This window comes from Schistocerca serialis, chromosome 8 (assembly GCF_023864345.2).
Source record: "Schistocerca serialis cubense isolate TAMUIC-IGC-003099 chromosome 8, iqSchSeri2.2, whole genome shotgun sequence".
Classification (NCBI taxonomy): domain Eukaryota; kingdom Metazoa; phylum Arthropoda; class Insecta; order Orthoptera; family Acrididae; genus Schistocerca; species Schistocerca serialis.
This window is the reverse complement of record NC_064645.1, coordinates 119,164,589-119,184,241: the sequence shown is the minus strand read 5'-3', so window position 1 is coordinate 119,184,241 and position 19,653 is coordinate 119,164,589. Positions and strand designations below refer to the sequence as shown.

General features: G+C 43.1%; 1 protein-coding gene across 1 annotated transcript in view; it reads left to right on the top strand.

The window, feature by feature from the left end:
- The window catches only part of LOC126416600 (astakine-like), a 122,688-nt gene extending 104,019 nt beyond the window's left edge, over window positions 1-18,669 (top strand). The window contains exons 2-3 of the mRNA XM_050084356.1: window positions 5,122-5,244; window positions 16,767-18,669. Coding sequence (XP_049940313.1) covers window positions 5,130-5,244; window positions 16,767-16,960 — 309 coding nt within the window. The 5' untranslated portion in view covers window positions 5,122-5,129 and the 3' untranslated portion in view covers window positions 16,961-18,669. The remainder of the gene's footprint in view (window positions 1-5,121; window positions 5,245-16,766) is intronic.
- The last annotated feature ends 984 nt before the right edge of the window (window positions 18,670-19,653 follow it).

Below are 19,653 nucleotides of genomic sequence, written 5' to 3'. Positions count from 1 at the left end.
TGCGGTCCCCTACGGCACTGCGTAGGATCCTACGGTCTTGGCGTGCATCCGTGCGTCGCTGCGGTCCGGTCCCAGGTCGACGGGCACGTGCACCTTCCGCCGACCACTGGCGACAACATCGATGTACTGTGGAGACCTCACGCCCCACGTGTTGAGCAATTCGGCGGTACGTCCACCCGGCCTCCCGCATGCCCACTATACGCCCTCGCTCAAAGTCCGTCAACTGCACATACGGTTCACGTCCACGCTGTCGCTTCATGCTACCAGTGTTAAAGACTGCGATGGAGCTCCGTATGCCACCGCAAACTGGCTGACACTGACGGCGGCGGTGCACAAATGCTGCGCAGCTAGCGCCATTCGACGGACAACTCCGGGGTTCCTGGTGTGTCCGCTGTGCCGTGCGTGTGATCATTGCTTGTACAGCCCTCTCGCAGTGTCCAGAGCAAGTATGGTGGGTCTGACACACCGGTGTCAATGTGTTCTTTTTTCCATTTCCAGGAGTGTATTAGTTACTCTCATATCTTGGAACCAAATTCGTATGCTAAGACCCTCATTAATAGTCTGGCATGGGGTACCGCGTTAAACGCTTTCTGGAAATCTAGAATATAGAATCTTCCTGTTGATCTTCATGGTTTGGGAGATATCGCACGAGAAGAGGGCAAGCTGAGTTTCGCACGAGTCATGCTTTATAAATCCGTGCTGATTTATGGGCAAAAGCATTTCTGTCTCACGGAAAATTTTTATATTCAAACTCAGAATGTGTTCAAGAACTCTGCAGCAAACTGATGTTAAGGATATCGGTCTGTAATTTTGCGGCTCCATTCTTTTACCCTTCTTATATACAGGAGCCACCTGCTCTTTTTTCCAGTCCCTTAGGACTTTGGACTGGCAGAGAGATTCGCCATTAATGCAAGCTAAGTAATGGACCAATGCCGAGCTGGCAGCCTTCTCCATCCAGACCTGGTGACTTATTTGTTTTCAACTTTCTCAGCTGTTTCTCTACGCCAGTGATGCCTCCATGGAGAGCCTGTGCAACAAGCGATGGCATGTTTGTATGGACCTTCTTCGTGAATCATTTCTTATACGTGGAATTTAAAACATCAGCTTGCCTTTTGCTGTCCTCTGCTGCCATCCAAGACTGGTCGATGAGTGACTGGATAGAAGCCTTCCAACAGCTTAGCGGTTTTACGAATGACCAGAATTTTCTCAGATTATCGGCAACATCTTTCGTTGAGATATAACAGTAGAAGTGCTGGCATGCTTCAGGCATCCATCTTCTTACAAACGCACGAATTTCTACTAACTTTTGCCTGTCGACGTTAGTGTGTTCGTTGTTGAAACGAGAGTGCAACAGTCTGTGCTTCCTCAGTATTTTCCGATTTTTTTTATTAAAACGGGCCAAGAGAAATCTACTAGTATCAGACAAAGCCTCTATTTGAGGAAGAAATTTCTCGGAATGAACAATTGGTAGTGAAACATGGACTGTGGAGAAACCGGAACAGAAGAGAATCGAAGCATTTGAGATGTGGTGCTACAAACGAATGTTTAGAATTAGATGGACTGATAAGGTAAGGGATGAGGAAGTTCTCCGGAGATCAGCTAGGAGGGGAATATATGGGAAACACTGACAAGAAGAAGGGACAGGATGATGTGACGTTTGTTAAAAGATGAGGGAATAACTTTCATGGTACTACAGGGAGCTCCAGAAGCTAAAAACTGTAGAGGAAGTAAGATACTGGAATACATCCAGCAAATAAATGAGGATGTAGGTTGCAAGATGTACTCTGAGATGAAGAGGTTGGCACAGGGGAGGAATTTGTGGCGGCCAGCATCACCTAAGACTGATGACTCTAATAATAATAACAATAATAATAATAATAATAATCCACTGGTGTCCAAAATTAGAGAAACAAACGGAAATTTTGCAAGGTTACGTTTATTTTGCCACAAAACAGTATGAACAGGTGATAGTAAAGTAGAAACAATGTAAACAATACAGAACGTAAGCAGCTGCAACATGCATAGAGGTAGACAATCATGTTCGTTGTTTTTTCCAACTTGTCGAATTTGCACACACATTCTGACAAGTTGTTAGTGTGCTCAGTATGGGGTATGACCAACTCTGGCAACAATGCAGGCCTGATATCGACTGTGAACTCTGTAAATCATGTCTGATGTTGCGGCAATAACGCCCGTTAGTCCTACAGACCTACTCGCAAGTCATGGAGAGTGGTTGGTGGATGCAGGTGTGATGCGACGCGTCTCCATAGTGCATCCCAGACATGCTCTATGGCATTCAAGTCGGGAGAGCGGGCAGGTCACACCGTGCGTGCAATATCTTCAGTCTCCAAGGAAACATCAACCACGTGTGCTCTAAGAGATCGAGCATTATCGTCCATCAGTACGAAGTCTGGGCGCACAGCTCCTCGCAACAACCACTCGTGAGGTCCCAAGGTTTCGTCACCAGTAAAACCTTGCTGATTCCCCCATACAATTTTGTGAAGAGGTGTTCGACTGGCCAATATAATCCGTGCTCGCATCATTAGGGATCCTCCTCGATATCGGTCTGTTTCCACAATGTCTGGATGCCGAAATCGTGTTGCACGTTCACTCCAGATGAGAATCCGTCGAGAATCACTCTCCAGACAAATTCGGGACTCATCTGTAACAAGACCATTGACCCAGTGTTCGACCGTCCAGATGGCATGTTGACGACTCCGCTCTAGCCGTTCTCCTCAGTGAAGACGCGTCGGAGGTACACAAACATCGGATCTCCTACAGTAAACACCACTCTGTCAAAGCCTTATGTACACCGTTTGCCTCGAAATAACACGTCCATTGGATGCTATGAGGTCAGATGCCAGTTGCAGTGCAGTACCTAGGCGGTGCTGTCGTGCCCTTACAGCCAAAACTGGTCCTCTCTCTCTGATGTCAGAAGTGGTGGGACCTGGCCTGGTATTCGGGATAGAGTTTCGGTCTCTGTAAACGCCACGTCCGAGAAGTAACAGAATGATTCACGTTAAGCCGTCGGGCCACATCAGTATGCGACTGTCCTGCTTCCATTCTTCCTACGACTCTCCACCACAGGAAGACTGGTAGGCGTCTTCTGTGCCAAGGTGCACCGTTTGTGGCTGTGTACACGGTGATTGTGGATATGGGACTACGCGGCAAACAGTATGCCATTTGAGAGGTGCCATGACGCCACGGCTGGAGTGGTTGTCCGTTGACCGGAGTGCCATCTTCCGTGCAGGACACATTCGTACGGACATCTGATGACAGTTTGTACCATTATATAGTGAATTAAACAGAGGACGGGGAAATAGAGGTTTATTGCTTTAATTTGGGACACCAGTGTTTTAAACCACAGTAGGTCTTTTCTGTCCTTAATCCATTTACTCATATATTAAAATTATCCAGGCTAGTGCCCATTTACAAGAAAGGAGGCAAAAATTGCCCATCTAGCTATCGCCCAATATCTCTGACACCTATTTTATCTAAAGTTTTGGAATCCATCATCAACTCCCAGTCGTTGATTATCTGACATGTAATAACATTATTACTGCGGTACAATTTGGCTTTAGGAAGGGCAAATCCACAGTCCATGCCATTGACTCCCTGATTAAAAAAGTGCTTAATGCTTATGAAGGAAAAAATTTTGCTCAAGCTACCTTTTGTGATCTTCAGCCTTCGATTGTGTGGAGCACATTTCACTCCTCAGCAAACTAGTGTATTATGGAATCACAAACAGTGAAGTTGACAACATCTTCGAACCTTTCCTCAGCAACCGTAAACAAATTGTTTGTATTGGTTAACAGAGATCACAGCTAGCTGAAGTTAAGCGCAGTGTGCCACAAGGCTCAGTATTAGGACCTCTGCTATTTATCCTAATGACAAACTATCTACCATCTTACATAAATACTCCCTCCATTCTCTATGCAGATGATACCACTTTTTTCAGTATCAGCTCAGACATGGATATGCTCCAAACTGTCACAAATGAGACAATTTCACAAGCATCAGTCTGGTTTCGAGCTAATGGGTTGCTGCTTAAGGAGAGTAAAACTCAAAAGATTCTATTTAGTTTAAGAGATCTGCCAGTAGCAGACTTCATGGATAGTGTGTTAAGTTCTTAGGTGTTGTTATAGATAGTAAATTGACTTGAGAGCCACATATTAAATACATTAGTGCAAGGCTGTCTAGAGTGGTGTATTTGTTAAGGATTTTAAAAAACCATGTACCTGCGGCCTATGTAAGATCGGCCTACTTCGGTTTTTTTTTCAAAGCAATATATCTTATGGGCTTTTAATATGGGGCAATAGCTGACACCTACAGGACATTTTGGTGCTTCAGAAGAAAGTAATTCGAATTATCACAAACAGTGATAAACTGGCCCAATGCAAACCACTGTTTATCAACTTAAAAATTGTAACTGTTATAAACTTGTATATTTACACTGCCCTACTGCATATAAAGAGCAACTTATCAGAATACCAGCGTAGAAGAGATGCACACTCTCATGGAACCAGAAATAGTGGCCATCTTGACATACCTTACTACAGATTATCAAAGTCACTGAACAGCTACGAAGTGGTGGGTATGAAGATGTTTAACAAACTGCCACTAGAATGGGTAGAAGCTACATTTGATTTATTTAAAGACAAATTATTCAGTTGGTTAGCTACGAATCCTTGCTACTCACTTCAGGAATTTTATGACTGTAAAATATCATAGTGGTACTGGTTTGGAGAGTACAGCTTAATTTCTTTAACTGAGTAATTTACGATGCAATGTTTTCATATTATTTGATTTTAAATGCTGTATTTTATGGAAAACCAACAGTGACATATTGATCTTCATGTATATACGCTGTATAACTTGTATATATGTAACTTGACTTTGTCAATTGCTGTAATAGCTAAACGACAATAAAATTTCATTCAATTCAATTCAATTCAGTACATACTTGTCCATGTCGCGATTTACAATCAGTTTAAACTTTGCCCGTAATTCCTTTTCGCCCATCATATTGGAATTAAATGATGTCCATTCATTGTCTAAGTGGGAAACTAACAATTGCAAGTGCATAACTCTTGAAGAATGTGTCCGCTGGTGTTGTTGCAGGTGCCACCATGAGGACCGCTGTAGTCGCCATCTTTGCTGTTACCATCGTGCTGAGGGCGCAAGCGCAGTACGAGCCCTGCGGCAAGGGCGAGCCATGTCCCGATGGCGAGTGCTGCATGATCAGTAAGTACTCCAGACGACCCTTCCTGCTACAACCTCGCTCACGTTTCGCAGCTACCGGAACAGCGAGCAGCGTCTTTGTTCCATTTTTCGGCACAAAACTGTCTGTAATTCATGTTAGGAACTGAACGGTGGCATAGCTATGGTAGAGTCGGCGAAAGAAGATCTATGAAGCGGGATCATCGGAGATGATTCACACGTATACCGCAACCAATCACATGATGTAACTTTTTTTTACTTCTCTGTGACAGCGCCTCAGTGTAGTCACAGCTCTGCAAAAGACTATTGTCTTCCCTACATCGGTTGGGCCTGTATTATGCTGTAAAATATATTTCCAAATCCCCACATATTCAAATGAACCTATATGGTTCCAGAGACCTTTTCAAGTCTCAGACATCTATGCAGACTGAAGTTACGAAGGAAAATTTGTACAGGGTCGGCATTCGAAACCGAGTGTCCTGCTCAGTAGGCAGGTGTGTCAACCACTATGCCACCCTTGCACAGTGGCTTTGCACAATATTTGGATTGAGGAAGGAGGCATGCTACGCTAGTCGATGCAGTTGTACGAAGTCACTGCACCAGGGTGGTGTAGTGGTTAGTGCATCTAATGAGCGGGAGACCTGTCTTCGTATCCAGACCTTCATACAAATTTTAATTCATCACTTTGGTCTCCATATACAGGGTGGTCCATTGATAGTGACCGCGCCAAATATCTCACGAAATAAGCATCAAACGAAGAAACTACAAACAAGGAAACTCGTCTAGCTTGAAGGGGGAAACCAGATCGCGCTATGGTTGGCCCGCTACATGGCGCTGCCATAGGACAAACGGATATCAACTGCGTTTTTTTAAATAGGAACCCCCATTTTTTATTACATATTCGTGTAGTACGTAAAGAAATATGAATGTTTTAGTTGGACCACTTTTTTCGCTTTGTGAAAGATGGCACTGTAATAGTCACAGACGTGGTATCACGTAACATTCCGCCAATGTGGACGGTATTTGCTTCGTGATACATTACCCGTCTTAAAATGGACAGTTTAGCAATTGCGGAAAAGGTTGATATCGTGTGGATGTATGGCTATTGTGATCAAAATGCCCAACGGGCGTGTGCTATGTATGCTGTTAGGCATCCTGGACGACATCTTCCAAGTGTCCGGACCGTTCGCCGGATAGTTACGTTATTTAAGGAAACAGGAAGTGTTAGCCACATTTGAAACGTCAATCACGACCTGCAACAAATGATGATGTCCAAGTAGGTGTTTTACCTGCTGTCGCGGCTAATCCGCACATCAGTAGCAGACAAATTGCGCGAGAATCGGGAATCTCAAAAACGCCGGTACTGAGAATGCTACATCAACATAGATTGCGCACGTACCATATTTCGATGCACCAGGAATTGCATGGCGACGACTCTGAACGTCGTGTACAGTTCTGCCACTGGGCACAAAAGAAATTACGGGACGATGACAGATTTTTTGCACGCGTTCTATTTAGCGACGCAGCATCATTCACTAACAGCGGTAACGTAAACCGGCATAATATGCACTATTGGGCAACGGAAAATCCACGATAGCTGCGACAAGTGAAACATCAGCGACCTTGGGGGGGTTAACGTATGGTGTGGCATTATGGGAGGAAGGATAATTGGCCGCCATTTTATCGATGGCAGTCTAAATTGAGCAATGTATACTGATGTCCTACGTAAAGTTCTACCGATGTTACTACAAGACGTTTCACTGCATTACAGAATGGCGATGTACTTCCAACATGATGGATCCGGCACATAGCTCGCGTGCGGTTAAAGCGGTATTGAATAGCATATTTCATGGCAGGTGGATTAGTCGTCGAAGCACCATACCATGGCCCGCACGTTCACTGAATCTGACGTCCCCTGATTTCTTTCTGTGGGGAAAGTTGAAGGATATTTGCTATCGTGGTCCACCGACAACGCCTAACAACATGCGTAAGCGCATTGTCAGTGCATGTGCGAACATTACGGAAGGCGAACTGCTCGATGTTGAGAGGAATGTCGTTACACGTGTTGCCAAATGCATTGAGGTTAACGGACATCATTTTGAGCATTTATTGCATTAATGTGGTATTTACAGGTAATCACGCTGTAACAGCATGCGCTCTCAGAAATGATAAGTTCACAAAGGAACATGTATCACATTGGAACAATCGAAATAAAATGTTCAAACGTACCTACGTTCTGTATCTTAATTTGAAAAACCTACCTGTTACCAAATGTTCGTCTAAAATTGTGAGCCATATGTTTGTGACTATTACAGCGCCATCTATCACAAAACGAAAAAGTAGTCCAACTAAAATATTCATATTTCTTTACGTACTACACGAATATGTAATAAAAAATGGGGGTTCCTATTTTTTAAAATCGCAGTTGATGTCCGTTTGACCTATGGAAGCACCATCCAGCGGGCCAACCATAGCGCCATCTGTTTCCCCCTTCAAGCCAGACAAGTTTCGTTCTTTGTAGTTTTTTCGTTTTACGCTTATTTCGTGAGATATTTGGCCCGGTCACTATCAACGGACCACCCTGTATACATCGTAGATATTTGAGACATGGAAAGGTCTCTGGAACCATATAGATTCCTTTGCTTAAGGTATCTGTGCCTGGGTTTCAGGCAGGATCTCCCATTTCATTCGATGCTGAGGAGCTGTTCCAATATTGCTGGAGAGCCTCTGCAATGCTGTTTGAGTTTAGAGGGAATACCAAATGGTCTGAGGCATGAATAGGAATTTGGATGGAGGACGGAGGTGTGCTACAGTAGCCTGTGCAGTTGTACAAAGGCACCGAGCCAGGGTGGTGTAGTGATTAGCAGATCTACCTTGTGCGCAGAAGATTCCGGTTCGAATCCTGGTCCTGGTACAAATTTTCATTCGTCGCTTCTGTCTGCGTATATACAGCCACACAGATAATAAAAATGTGAAATGCTGGTACAATTTTAACCGGTATAACCTCCAGAATGTCGAATGCTAGCATGAAAATGAGCATGGATTGTGTTGAACAGGTACTGGATTTCGGTTTATGGAATGGGGTTCCATGCCTGTCTCACTTGGTCGGTCAGTAGAGGGACTGTTAATGCTGTTTGTGGATGACACGGGAGTCGCCCGATGACATCGCATATGCTCTCGATTGGAGACATATCAGGTGGTCGAGCAGACCAAGGCAATGCAGAGAATCTTCGGTTACAACAGCGGTCTATGGGCATACGTTATCCTGTTGGAAAACGCCCCCTGAATGGCAGCACGCCAGGTCTAATCACCAGACTGACGTTCAGATGTGCGCACAGGGTGCATGGGATAGCCACCTGCTCTCATACAAAATCACACCCCAGACCGTAACTCCAGGTGTAGGTCCAGTGTGCCCAGCACGAGGCAGGTTGGTTGCAGTCCCTCAACCGGCCAACACACGCCAAACACTTGCACCGATTCATAAAAAGCTTTCATCAGAAGACACCACTTGTCTCCACCTTGCCCTTCAATTAGCTCTTGCTTGACACCGCTGAAGGCGCAAATTGCAGGGACTGGGGTCGGTGCACGCACGCCACAGCGTGGCTGGTTCGGAGTTTTCTGTCAAGTAACCGATATGCAACAGTTCGTTGTGCCAATTTGGTGCCAGCTGCTGCTCAGATTGCTATTGCAGATGACACGCCAGAGCCGTACGCCGAACCCGTGTTCTTCCCTCTCGGTAGTGCCACGTGGCCTTCTGGAGCCCGGTCTTCTTGTAGCCGCACATTCTCATGACCACCACTGCCAGCAGTCATGTAGAGTAGCTACACTCCTGCAAAGCCTTTCTGCAATATCACAGAAGAAATTAAAGCTGTGAGGACAGGGCGTGAGTCGTGCTTGGGTAGCTCGGTCGGTAGAGCACTTGCCCGCGAAAGGCAAAGGTCCCGAGTTCGAGTCTCGGTCCGGAACACAGTTTTAATCTGCCAGGAAGTTTCACATCAGCGCACACTCCGCTGTAGAGTGAAAATTTCATTCTATAAAAATGTATGTATGCTATTCCACATCTCCTCGTAAACCACTGAACCATTAAACCAAACTTGGTCACGTATCACTTACTGCCTGAAAAGAATTGCTGTGGGGGTAATAACCATCTACCTATAAAAGGGGAAGCGGTGGGGGGTGAAACAGAAGAGTAGCCCACTACGTGCGAATACCCACTCTTTACTCAGGCAATTTTTGAGAATGAGAGCTCTAAGCGACTTGCGACAGACTTTACACACAATTTTAAACCATTACTAAGCTTTTCCTGGCTGACAACCTCCACAAAATGACAAAGGAAAATAGTTCGTCTCTTACTATGTTGTTGCTGCTGAGCCACAAAAACTGCCCCATCAGGCATGACGTTTTAATTTATTACTTCTTTGCTATTAACAGTATTCGCAGAACATTTCACAGACAGAGGCAAATGTACCTGCAAAATTATAACATTGTACGATAAAATGTTCAGGAGACATGACGTCATAAAGATTTAGCTGCGTGAATACGAAACTGCAGGGCGAAATTCGCTACAGATACGGCTAAAATACGTGTAGAAATATGTATTAAATGTAAAAAATATATGTGATATGTGCATACTCTGACAAAGATGCAAGTAAAAAGTTACTTCTAAAACCTTGGATGGATTTCAATCAAACCTGGTACACATGTTACACGACTGGCCATTAACATTGTTCACCACGAAGATGACGTGCTACACGCGCGAAATTTAACCGACAGGAAGAAGATGCTGTGATACGCAAATGATTAGCTTTTCAGAGCATTCACACAAAATTGGTGCCGGTGGCGAAACCTACAATGTGCTGACATGAGTAAAGTTTCCAACCGATTTCTCATACACAAACAGCAGTTGACCAGCGTTGCCTGGTGAAACGTTGTTGTGATGCCTCGTGTAAGGAGGAGAAATACGTACCATCACGTTGCCGACTTTGATAAAAGTCGGATTCTAGCCTATCGCGATTGCGGTTTATCGTATCGCGACATTGCTGCTCGCGTTGGTCGAGATACAATGACTGTTAGCAGAATATGGAATTGGTGGGTTCAGGAGGGTAATAAGGAACGCCGTGCTGGATCCCAACGGCCTCGTATCACCAGCAGTCGAGATGACAGGCATCTTATCCCCATGGCTGTAACGGATCGTGCAGCCACGTCTCGATCACTGAGTCAACAGATGGGGACGTTTGCAAGACAACAACCATCTGCACGAACAGCTCGAAGACGTTTGCAGCGGCATGGACTGTCAGGTCGGAGACCATGGCTGCGGTTACCCTTGACGCTGCATCACAGACAGCAGCGCCTGCGATGGTCTACTCAACGACGAACCTGGGTACACGAATGGCAAAACGTTATTTTTTCGGATGAGTCTAGGTTCTGTTTACAGCATTATGACGGTCGCATCCGTGTTTGGCGACATCGCGGTGTATTCGTCATCGCCATACTGGCGTATGACCGGCGTGATGGTATGGGGTGCCATTGGTTACACGTCTCGGTCACCTCTTGTTCGCATTGACGGCACTTTGAACAGTGGACGTTACATTTCAGATGTGTTACGACCCGTGGCTCTACCCTTCGTTCGATCCCTGCGAAACCCTACATTTCAGCAGAATAATGCACGACCGCATGTTGCAGGTCCTGTACGGGCCTTTCTGGATACAGAAAATGTTCGACCGCTGCCCTGGCCAGCACATTCTCCAGATCTCTCACCAACTGAAAACGTCTGGTCAATGGTGGCCGAGCAACTGGCTCGTCAAAATACGCCAGTCACTACTCTTGATGAACTGTGTGTGGCGTTCGCTGGGTTATTCAGTGGTTTGGTATTTAACTAATTTGTAAATGGAAATGATAATCTTATTTTATTACATTGAGTAATTACTAAATAATTTTTCTCCCGGCTAAAGATTTGATCAAATTGCTAAAGAACTCCAAGTTAACGTCGTGTTAAAGTGTTGTCTGTAAGTTGTGAAGTGTCTCTAAACCACAGTTCATACAACATATTCTATACAACTATTGAATATGATGGAAATAGTTATCTTCAGCAAAATGATCATTAAAACTACAGAATATCAGCCGTGCACAACACTGACGTATGTTACCTGAAACAATATTATTCGCAACTCGTGCGTAATTAAATTCGGCTCCATACATCAGCTAGAAAAGTTTGTTATAACGATCGTGCTATGAGCACTGTTTTTAAAGAACCAATCTGATTCGAATTATTTTCATTCAAATGAGTTCGGGACCACCGGTGCACATTTATTTTTACACATTTGTATTACGTTCGGCTTTTATGCAGAGTTGCGAAATTTGAATTTGCCGCTGAGATAATTGTGAAGATGGCGGCAGACAATTGATAGAGACTTTCTATTGTTAGACCAAATAAGTAAGTATTGGAAATGATTATTTAACTCTACGAACTATATTTCCATATTGTGCACTATTTAGACCTCATCAAGCAAACATTTGATTTGTTTCTAAGGAAAACACAGAGAAAAACGCGATACAAATCGCTATCATCAATGGCTGCGCTCGTTGCAGCGCAAAGAAATAATTAACACAGATAATGCTTACTGAGAGAGGAATTAGAGTTACAAATAATTATTCACTCATATTTACAATAATAACGAACTCTATTTTCAAGTAATAACTAACAAATAATTACAATTTCTTAACAGACCTCAGTTTGATATGCGTCCGCAATCTACATAAGCCAACCAACAAAAGGTAAAAACAAAGGAAGACAAACGCAGATCATAAATGGAATTTACAATTATCATTGTCTTTGTATGATACACATCGATATGTCTAATTACATCATAGAATATTATATAAATAATTAATATTTATAAGTTTTACTGTTTTTTCATACGTCGAATACATAATGTTTATAACTGTTAGAGGCATAATTTCCTCTCGTCGCACTGTAGCCAAAAATTTATCTCGTGGATGTTACATATGGTATCGTGTCGAAGCTGCATGGGCAGCTGTACCTGTACATGCCATCCAAGCTCTGTCCGCCCCGGTAGCTGAGTGGTCAGCGTGACAGACTGTCAATCCTACGGGCCCGGGTTCGATTCCTGGCTGGGTCGGAGATTTTCTCCGCTCAGGGACTGGGTGTTGTGTTGTCCTAATCATCATCATTTCATCCCCATCGACGCGCAGGTCGCCGAAGTGGCGTCAAATCGAAAGACCTGCACCAGGCGAACGGTCTACCCGACGGGAGGCCCTAGCCACACGACATTTCCATTTCCATCCAAGCTCTGTTTGACGCAATACCCAGACGTATCAAGGCCGTTATTACGGCCAGAGGTGGTTGTTCTGGGTACTGATTTCTCAGGATCTATGCACCCAAATTTCGTGAAAATGTAATCACATGTCAGTTCTAGTATAATATATTTGTCCATTGAATACCCATTCATCATCTGCATTTCTTCTTGGTGTAGCAATTTTAATGGCCAATAGTGTAGTTATTATCTCGAAGGGAATACTGTGGAAGTAAGAATCACCAGCCTGTTGTTGTGATGGGTGTGCTAACTTGGTGATGGAGAATGAAGATGGACAGGAGGAGATGGGCAGAGAGGGTGAAGGAGTAGATGCGACATAGTTAGGGGGAGGAACAGGTGGACAGGGAGACGGGAGGAGGAACTGGACAGAGAAAGGGAAGAGAATGCTACGGACGGAGAGAGGGCAGGAGAAGGGGATGGTAAGAGAGAGGGGGGAGATGATGGTCAGAGTGACAAAGAGAGAGAGAAGGGGGAGGATATGGACAAAGGAAGCGGGGAGGAGGAGGAGATTAACTTAGAAGATGAGAGGAGATAATGGGAAAAGAGGAGTGGACTTAGAGGGGGACCGGAGATTATCAACAGAGTGAAGGTGAGGAGCAGATGGACAGGGAGAACGGAGGGAGGTGATGGATAGAGAGTGGGGGAGGGGGGAGGACAGGGGGGGGGAGATCAGATGGATGAACGGAAGAATGGAATAATAAGATACTCAGGCAACCACAGGTACTCAGCTAAAATCTTTTATAAGCGACATTTCGTAAAATCTTTGGGGGTGCACTGTGGTACTTTTATTGTATCTCTTATAAAAGTTAGAGCTGGTTCATAAGAAATATGTCAAAGAACTTTGACCACGAAATGCAGATATTCACACTTCGCGGTTGAAAGCTGGCAACAGCAGTGCCATCTACGAGGGCCCTTCTTTCGCCGATTCTACTGAAGGGTACGGCAACTAGGGCGTCTTTTTTGTGCTGGGCATCAATGTAATTGGCAAAAATACATTGAGGAAGCGCAAAATAAAATAAGAAGAATGAGGGAGAAGGAGAAGTAGACACAGAAGAAAGAGAAGGAGAAGATGGGAAAGGATTGTAGGGCACTAAAATGGGTAGGTGGCAGATGCAGATGTCTGTGAAAGGAAATCACGAGCTGATTCGAAATGGAATGTGTTAAGCAACAGTGTGATTTCAGCAGGACGGGGGGGGGGGGGGGGGGGGGGGTCGGAAATTTCCCTTCCGCTCAAGTTACCCTACTTCAATCACTGGATCTGAATAATTATTTTTGGCAGCAATGTACTCTGCTATTGTTAGTCGCATAGCTGGCCGTCCGCAGAAGTGCTGACCCCTGCGATGTTGTAGCTGGTCAGGATTCCAATATTTTAGGTTGTACATGATGCCGTGTGATACCGTCCAAAGTTGAAAATGAGACAAATTAGCTGAAGAGTCTCGTGATGTGCAATTTCTGTATTTTGCAGTTTAGTAGCCTACTGCAAACTTCTTTTTGAGTCGTTAGTAGATCGAGGTTCAGGATTAGTTTTTGATCTAGAGATAGCTGTAATCAACTTTTTTCTGTCGGTCATAGCTTCTTTCAGCAATAGCAAAGTCGGGCCTCGTGGTCTTACAGGAAAGCCCACGCCTGGCTACTCAGGGGTGTGGGAATGCTGCATATTTCCGTCTGCCTTTAACCTGGCCTTCACCTTACAGTGGTGTGAAGATTCTCCAAAAATGACACGCGGTTTGCATTCAACTGCAAACTGTACGTCTCATTTCCCCAGCAGCATTACAACGGTCGGTTAGCGACATGCAAATCGCCGTCGTCACCCGTCTGATTCACTTGCACCAGACCGTTGAGCAACGTGGGTTTGTTATCCTTACACGTCTGACGGTGATTTGTTAATGTGAAAAATACTGACTTGTAAGTTTACCTGTAGTACACAGTCCACGTTAAATTGTAATTCTGCCTGCCGCTGACTGAATTAATAAAAAATACATTGCCCGTTGTATGCTGTATTGTGCTTTATTAAAGTCGAGCTACTAGCTAATTTCAGCCGTGAGACATTATCAAGCACATTTGCTATGTCATGTATTATATATCGCCCTCATCACATTCTTTTATGTCACATAGATAAATCAGAAGCAGTACTCCATCGTAACATATTCTAAGTGCTGCAGCCTGACAACTAAAACACCTGTTACGGTGTTGTCAAAGATGCACTTACTTCCGATATTGTAAAGCTACCGACAGCCGTGCAACTTAAATTTATACTAGATGTTAACAGATTTCTCTTTTCTAAAAAAGCCATTCTTTATTTTACTCCTCTTTACTTCTGCGACAGTCATTCATTTTTGCAGCCCAAGTAGAAAACTCTTTACCACTTTCAGAGTTTCGTTTCCTAGTTTAATTACCTCAGTGTAATCTGAACTGATGCGAATTCATATAAAAGTTCAACCAAATTTTGCATCAATAACTTATTTTATTTAATTGCAAGAAAATGGACTAATAATGGTGTGGAACTAATTTCTGATGCGAATTAATTTTTCCTAGAATTTGTGCTGTGCTGATGGGAGACATGCAGAAAAAGTATCAAGCGAGGGGGGGGGGGGCATTACTTTATACCCATGTTGTAATCTAGTCGTTAATTTATATTTTAAAATTTTGAAAAAGAATATATATATTGTTTTAACGATTTCTTAATTTTTTAAATTTTTCAGTAAAACGTAACCCAAAATATTAAGTCATAGTAGTGAATGTAACTTTTCGCGCCCCGCGGGATTAGCCGTGCGGTTTTGGGCGCTTGCAGTCATGGACTGTGCGGCTGGTCCCGGCGGAGGTTCGAGTCCTCCCTCGGGCATGGGTGTGTTTGTCCTTAGGATAATTTAGGTTAAGTAGTGTGTAAGCTTAGGGACTGATGACCTTAACAGTTAAGTCCCGTAAGATTTCACACAAATTTTTTGAACATAACTTTTCGCAACAAATGTCACATTCATACTTTCAAGTTCAGGATTCTTCTTACGCATCAATATAGCTTTAAAAGTTTAATCTGCATTAAACTCAACGACCATTAACGATATTTGTATTTTTTTAATCTTTTGCAGTTGTCATGAAGCACCATTCCTCTCTGTGCACTCATTACAGAAAATGCTTTGGTATTGTTAAGAATGTCCTGAAAGATATTTTCAGATTCTGGACCATATTTATACATCAGTGTTCATTTAAAAATTTTGTTAAAAACCTAACGATAATTGACGATATTTGTATTTTTAATTTAATTTTTTTTTTTTTTGTGGTCGGCGTAAGGTATACTCCCCCGCCCTTGGTATTACGCATTGTGGAAAATACATTGGTGTTGCTAGAGTTAAGTAGCTGTTCTGTATGCTTCTGAAAAAGTTCCAGGGTTTTAGTTTTTTGTCTTTTTTAATTTTCTCACCCTCATTTGCTCCATTTTTTCGCTGTTTAGTTTGAAATTAATTTTTTCAGCCCTTTGCCGTCCCTAAAATTTTGGTGCCCTAGGTGGCAGCCTAATAGTGTTGCCTAATGATAGAAACGGCCCTTGTGAGGCAGATATTTTTCGACAGGTTATGCATACTTTTGTTGTTGTTGAGGATTCGAGACGTTCAGCTCCAAGCTGATCTCTACCTTTGTGGTCGGCGTAAGGTATACTCCCCCGCCCTTGGTATTACGCCTTGTGGAAAATACATTGGTGTTGCTAGAGTTAAGTAGCTGTTCTGTATGCTTCTGAAAAAGTTCCAGGGTTTTAGTTTTTTGTCTTTTTTAATTTTCTCACCCTCATTTGCTCCATTTTTTCGCTGTTTAGTTTGAAATTAATTTTTTCAGCCCTTTGCCGTCCCTAAAATTTTGGTGCCCTAGGTGGCAGCCTAATAGTGTTGCCTAATGATAGAAACGGCCCTTGTGAGGCAGATATTTTTCGACAGGTTATGCGTACTTTTGTTGTTGTTGAGGATTCGAGACGTTCAGCTCCAAGCTGATCTCTACCTTAGCAGCACATAAGGCAACTCGGCTCGCTTCTGTACTAGAAATAGCTAAATGCTGTATACCGTAGCGGACGACGTACGGGCAGCAGCGCGATGTATCCAAAGCGGCGGCCGCCGGCCATACTTTCCCTATACAACCTTTTAATTAATATAAACATGTTCTTCCCCTGCTGCGGACGGCGCAGCTGTGAATCCGAACTGCAATCTTGACTATTCCTTCTTGTTACAGCCGGCGTCAGATACGGCACGCCCTCTTGTCACCCTCTGCGCGCCAGTGGTGACACCTGCCGGCCACACTCGAAACCGCAGAACTTCACGCTGTCTGCCGGCCCATTCGAAGCGGCTGCCCTGTACACGGACGTCTACTGGGCCGTATGTCCCTGCCAGTCGGGCCTGGAGTGCGCCGGTGGAACCTGCATCTAGCTGCCTCAACCGCTCACCGACTCACCGCGACAACTTCATCAGCACGACGGAGCGAACTCGAAGATTCATACTTTGGAATATTCAGAGAGTAGAAAACCAGTACAACGTACAATACGTCACGGCAGTCAAGTGGACGAACGCTGTTTTGCCACAGGTTTCATCTGATATCACCGTTGCCACCATCCTTTCCGTCTGTCGTCAATCATGAAGTCACTTTAATGGAATTGTAGTTGCCAGATTGTGGACACTTCCAACTGAAAAACGTATCTCACCTTAATACATTGTAGACTGTTATTGTTAATCGACTATCATCTCTCTGCACCGTTCCCACCCCTCTCCCACCTAGGCTTAATCTCATCATGTCTCATATCGCGCTCAGTCGCTGAGTTTTTCATCAAAGCACTGTAGTTAGTACATATTAAACCCATTTATGGTATTCGGAGCATTATTCACGCTTAAATTATACATCGAGATATGCTTCAGGAACACTTTAGATGTTCTAAGGGCACTTCCTATTAAGGACATTTCAAGACATTAATCGAACAGAATACTCTACCCATAATAAAGCATCACCTCGAAAACGAAACTCTTCAAGCGTTATCTGTCAATCTCAAATCACCGCTCCCTTTTTCTGGTGCACTATGTTGCCCAAGACTCAGCCCTAGTGTGAGAAGACAGTATCTGTCGTTTTACACGTAAATAGTATACGACTGGAATACATAATGTAGAATGTATCGAGTGAGGCTACGCTGCGAGTGAGGGACTTCGGTTTCGTATTCCAGGTGAATGTCGTTCAAATTAAATTTCTGCCCATCTCAGTTAAGATGTTCTTTGGTCTCCCTGAATCACCCAAGTCAAATGCCGAGATAGTTCTCTCCAGGAATAAAAGAGAAAACCTTGGCCGATTTCCTGCCACATTCTTGATCCTTGTACAGTCAGAGTTTGTACTCCAATCTCCTAGCCATCGTGACATTACGTTGAACCCTAATTTTGTCCCTCTATGGATTCGCGTTAACAAATTCAGAAATCGAAGTACACAGGCTGGTATTGGCCTCTACAAAGAAAACAACTACATCACTTGTCAATAAATTCCCTTTTAACACGGTCATACAGTCAAATGTGCATTTGTGATCTTGAACATGTAGTGTCTCTCATGTTGAAAATGTAGTGCCTCTCATGATTTGGAGTGATGCTCAAAATGCCAGCATTTTCCACTGATTTTATCAGTGAGATCCCGTGTCCGATAAATTTTTTTGCAGAAAATGGTTGATTTTTGAAACTTACGCACCTGTTTCAGCTATTTATAGAATACATCGTGACACTTCTTTCCGTAGATTCCTTGTACTTTTGCCCCTTATTGTCTGGAAATGGTCAAATGCTAACCATGATAAATTCCATAAAAATTTCTGCTTGCGTTTCCATCCCATCATTCATCTTTACTAAGTGCCCATTCTTCGCCAATAAATTACGTGAATGGGAAATTAAATAAAAATATTGCTTATTTACGCAAATAGATTGTATCGCACATTGACCATGCTGTTAACTTACTGTTAACTTGCTGCGGCTTACTTTTAAGTTGCTGTATAGTAATTTGACTATTCTGCACACAGAAGTGAAGAATGAGCTCCACTATTATATTTGCTGTGTACAGTGTTTGTAAGACATGACACCAATCAAGTATAAATAAAATTGTATATGGTTTCACAAAACTGGATATTTCTCATTCTTTCGCATAAAAAATGACTATTGACTGGATTGATACATTTCATCCGAGTTCATTCTTTTGAAGATTAGAAGCTTGTGCATGCTGTATTATGGTATATTGAGTTGTTTTGGCGCTGAATTTACACATATTGTCAGTATATGTTCAAAAATATCGACCTTCACCTCCTGCGCCGTCCACGCTGCCCGTAAAAGTAAAGGAAACATAGGACAGTGTTTACGAATGATAGTAACATGCTCAAAGGAAAAGGAAGTTGTTGGGAACTTATAAGTTTCAATGAGTGCCCCGTTTCCAATTCTGTTAATTACGTACGAGGCAATAAGTCTCCCTAACGTATTTAGATGTGTTTGCTTTACTAGCGCTCGTAATCATATCATATATATCACTTCTCAATGGTTTTTCTTGGCGGTACGCCATATCTCGCGTTTTTCTTAATCGCAATTAATGACTGAAACATCATTTCCAAGATTTCGTTCACCACTTATGACGAAATGTACACAATTAGCTTAATGTTATTGTTTTCGTTAAAAAAACTTTATTTTGAAGACTTTTTATAAAGCCAGTGTAGAAGATGCCATCTGTTGATAGTCTATTTAGCTAACATGCGTGACAGCCATTGCTGTTGTTTCGATTCTTTATGCAAGTGTAGTCTATGACGCGATTTCGGTCACAAACGTGGATGTAGTGAATTTAGAAGGATCCATCTATCGACAATCTAATTTTACCATTATACACTACAGCAGTTGGTGTTGTTTACTTTATTTAAAAAAGCGTTGTGTACTGCGCAAATAAACTGAATTATATCAACGTTCATCATCACAGGTAAGCACGGTTACTTTATTTAACTTTTAATTAGTCATTACTTCACAGGGTTTTTAATGTTACGTTACATTTCTGATAACCTCAGTACCATTAATCCACATATTTACTTTTATAACTTAATTCTTCGTTAATTAACAGCGTTTACAAA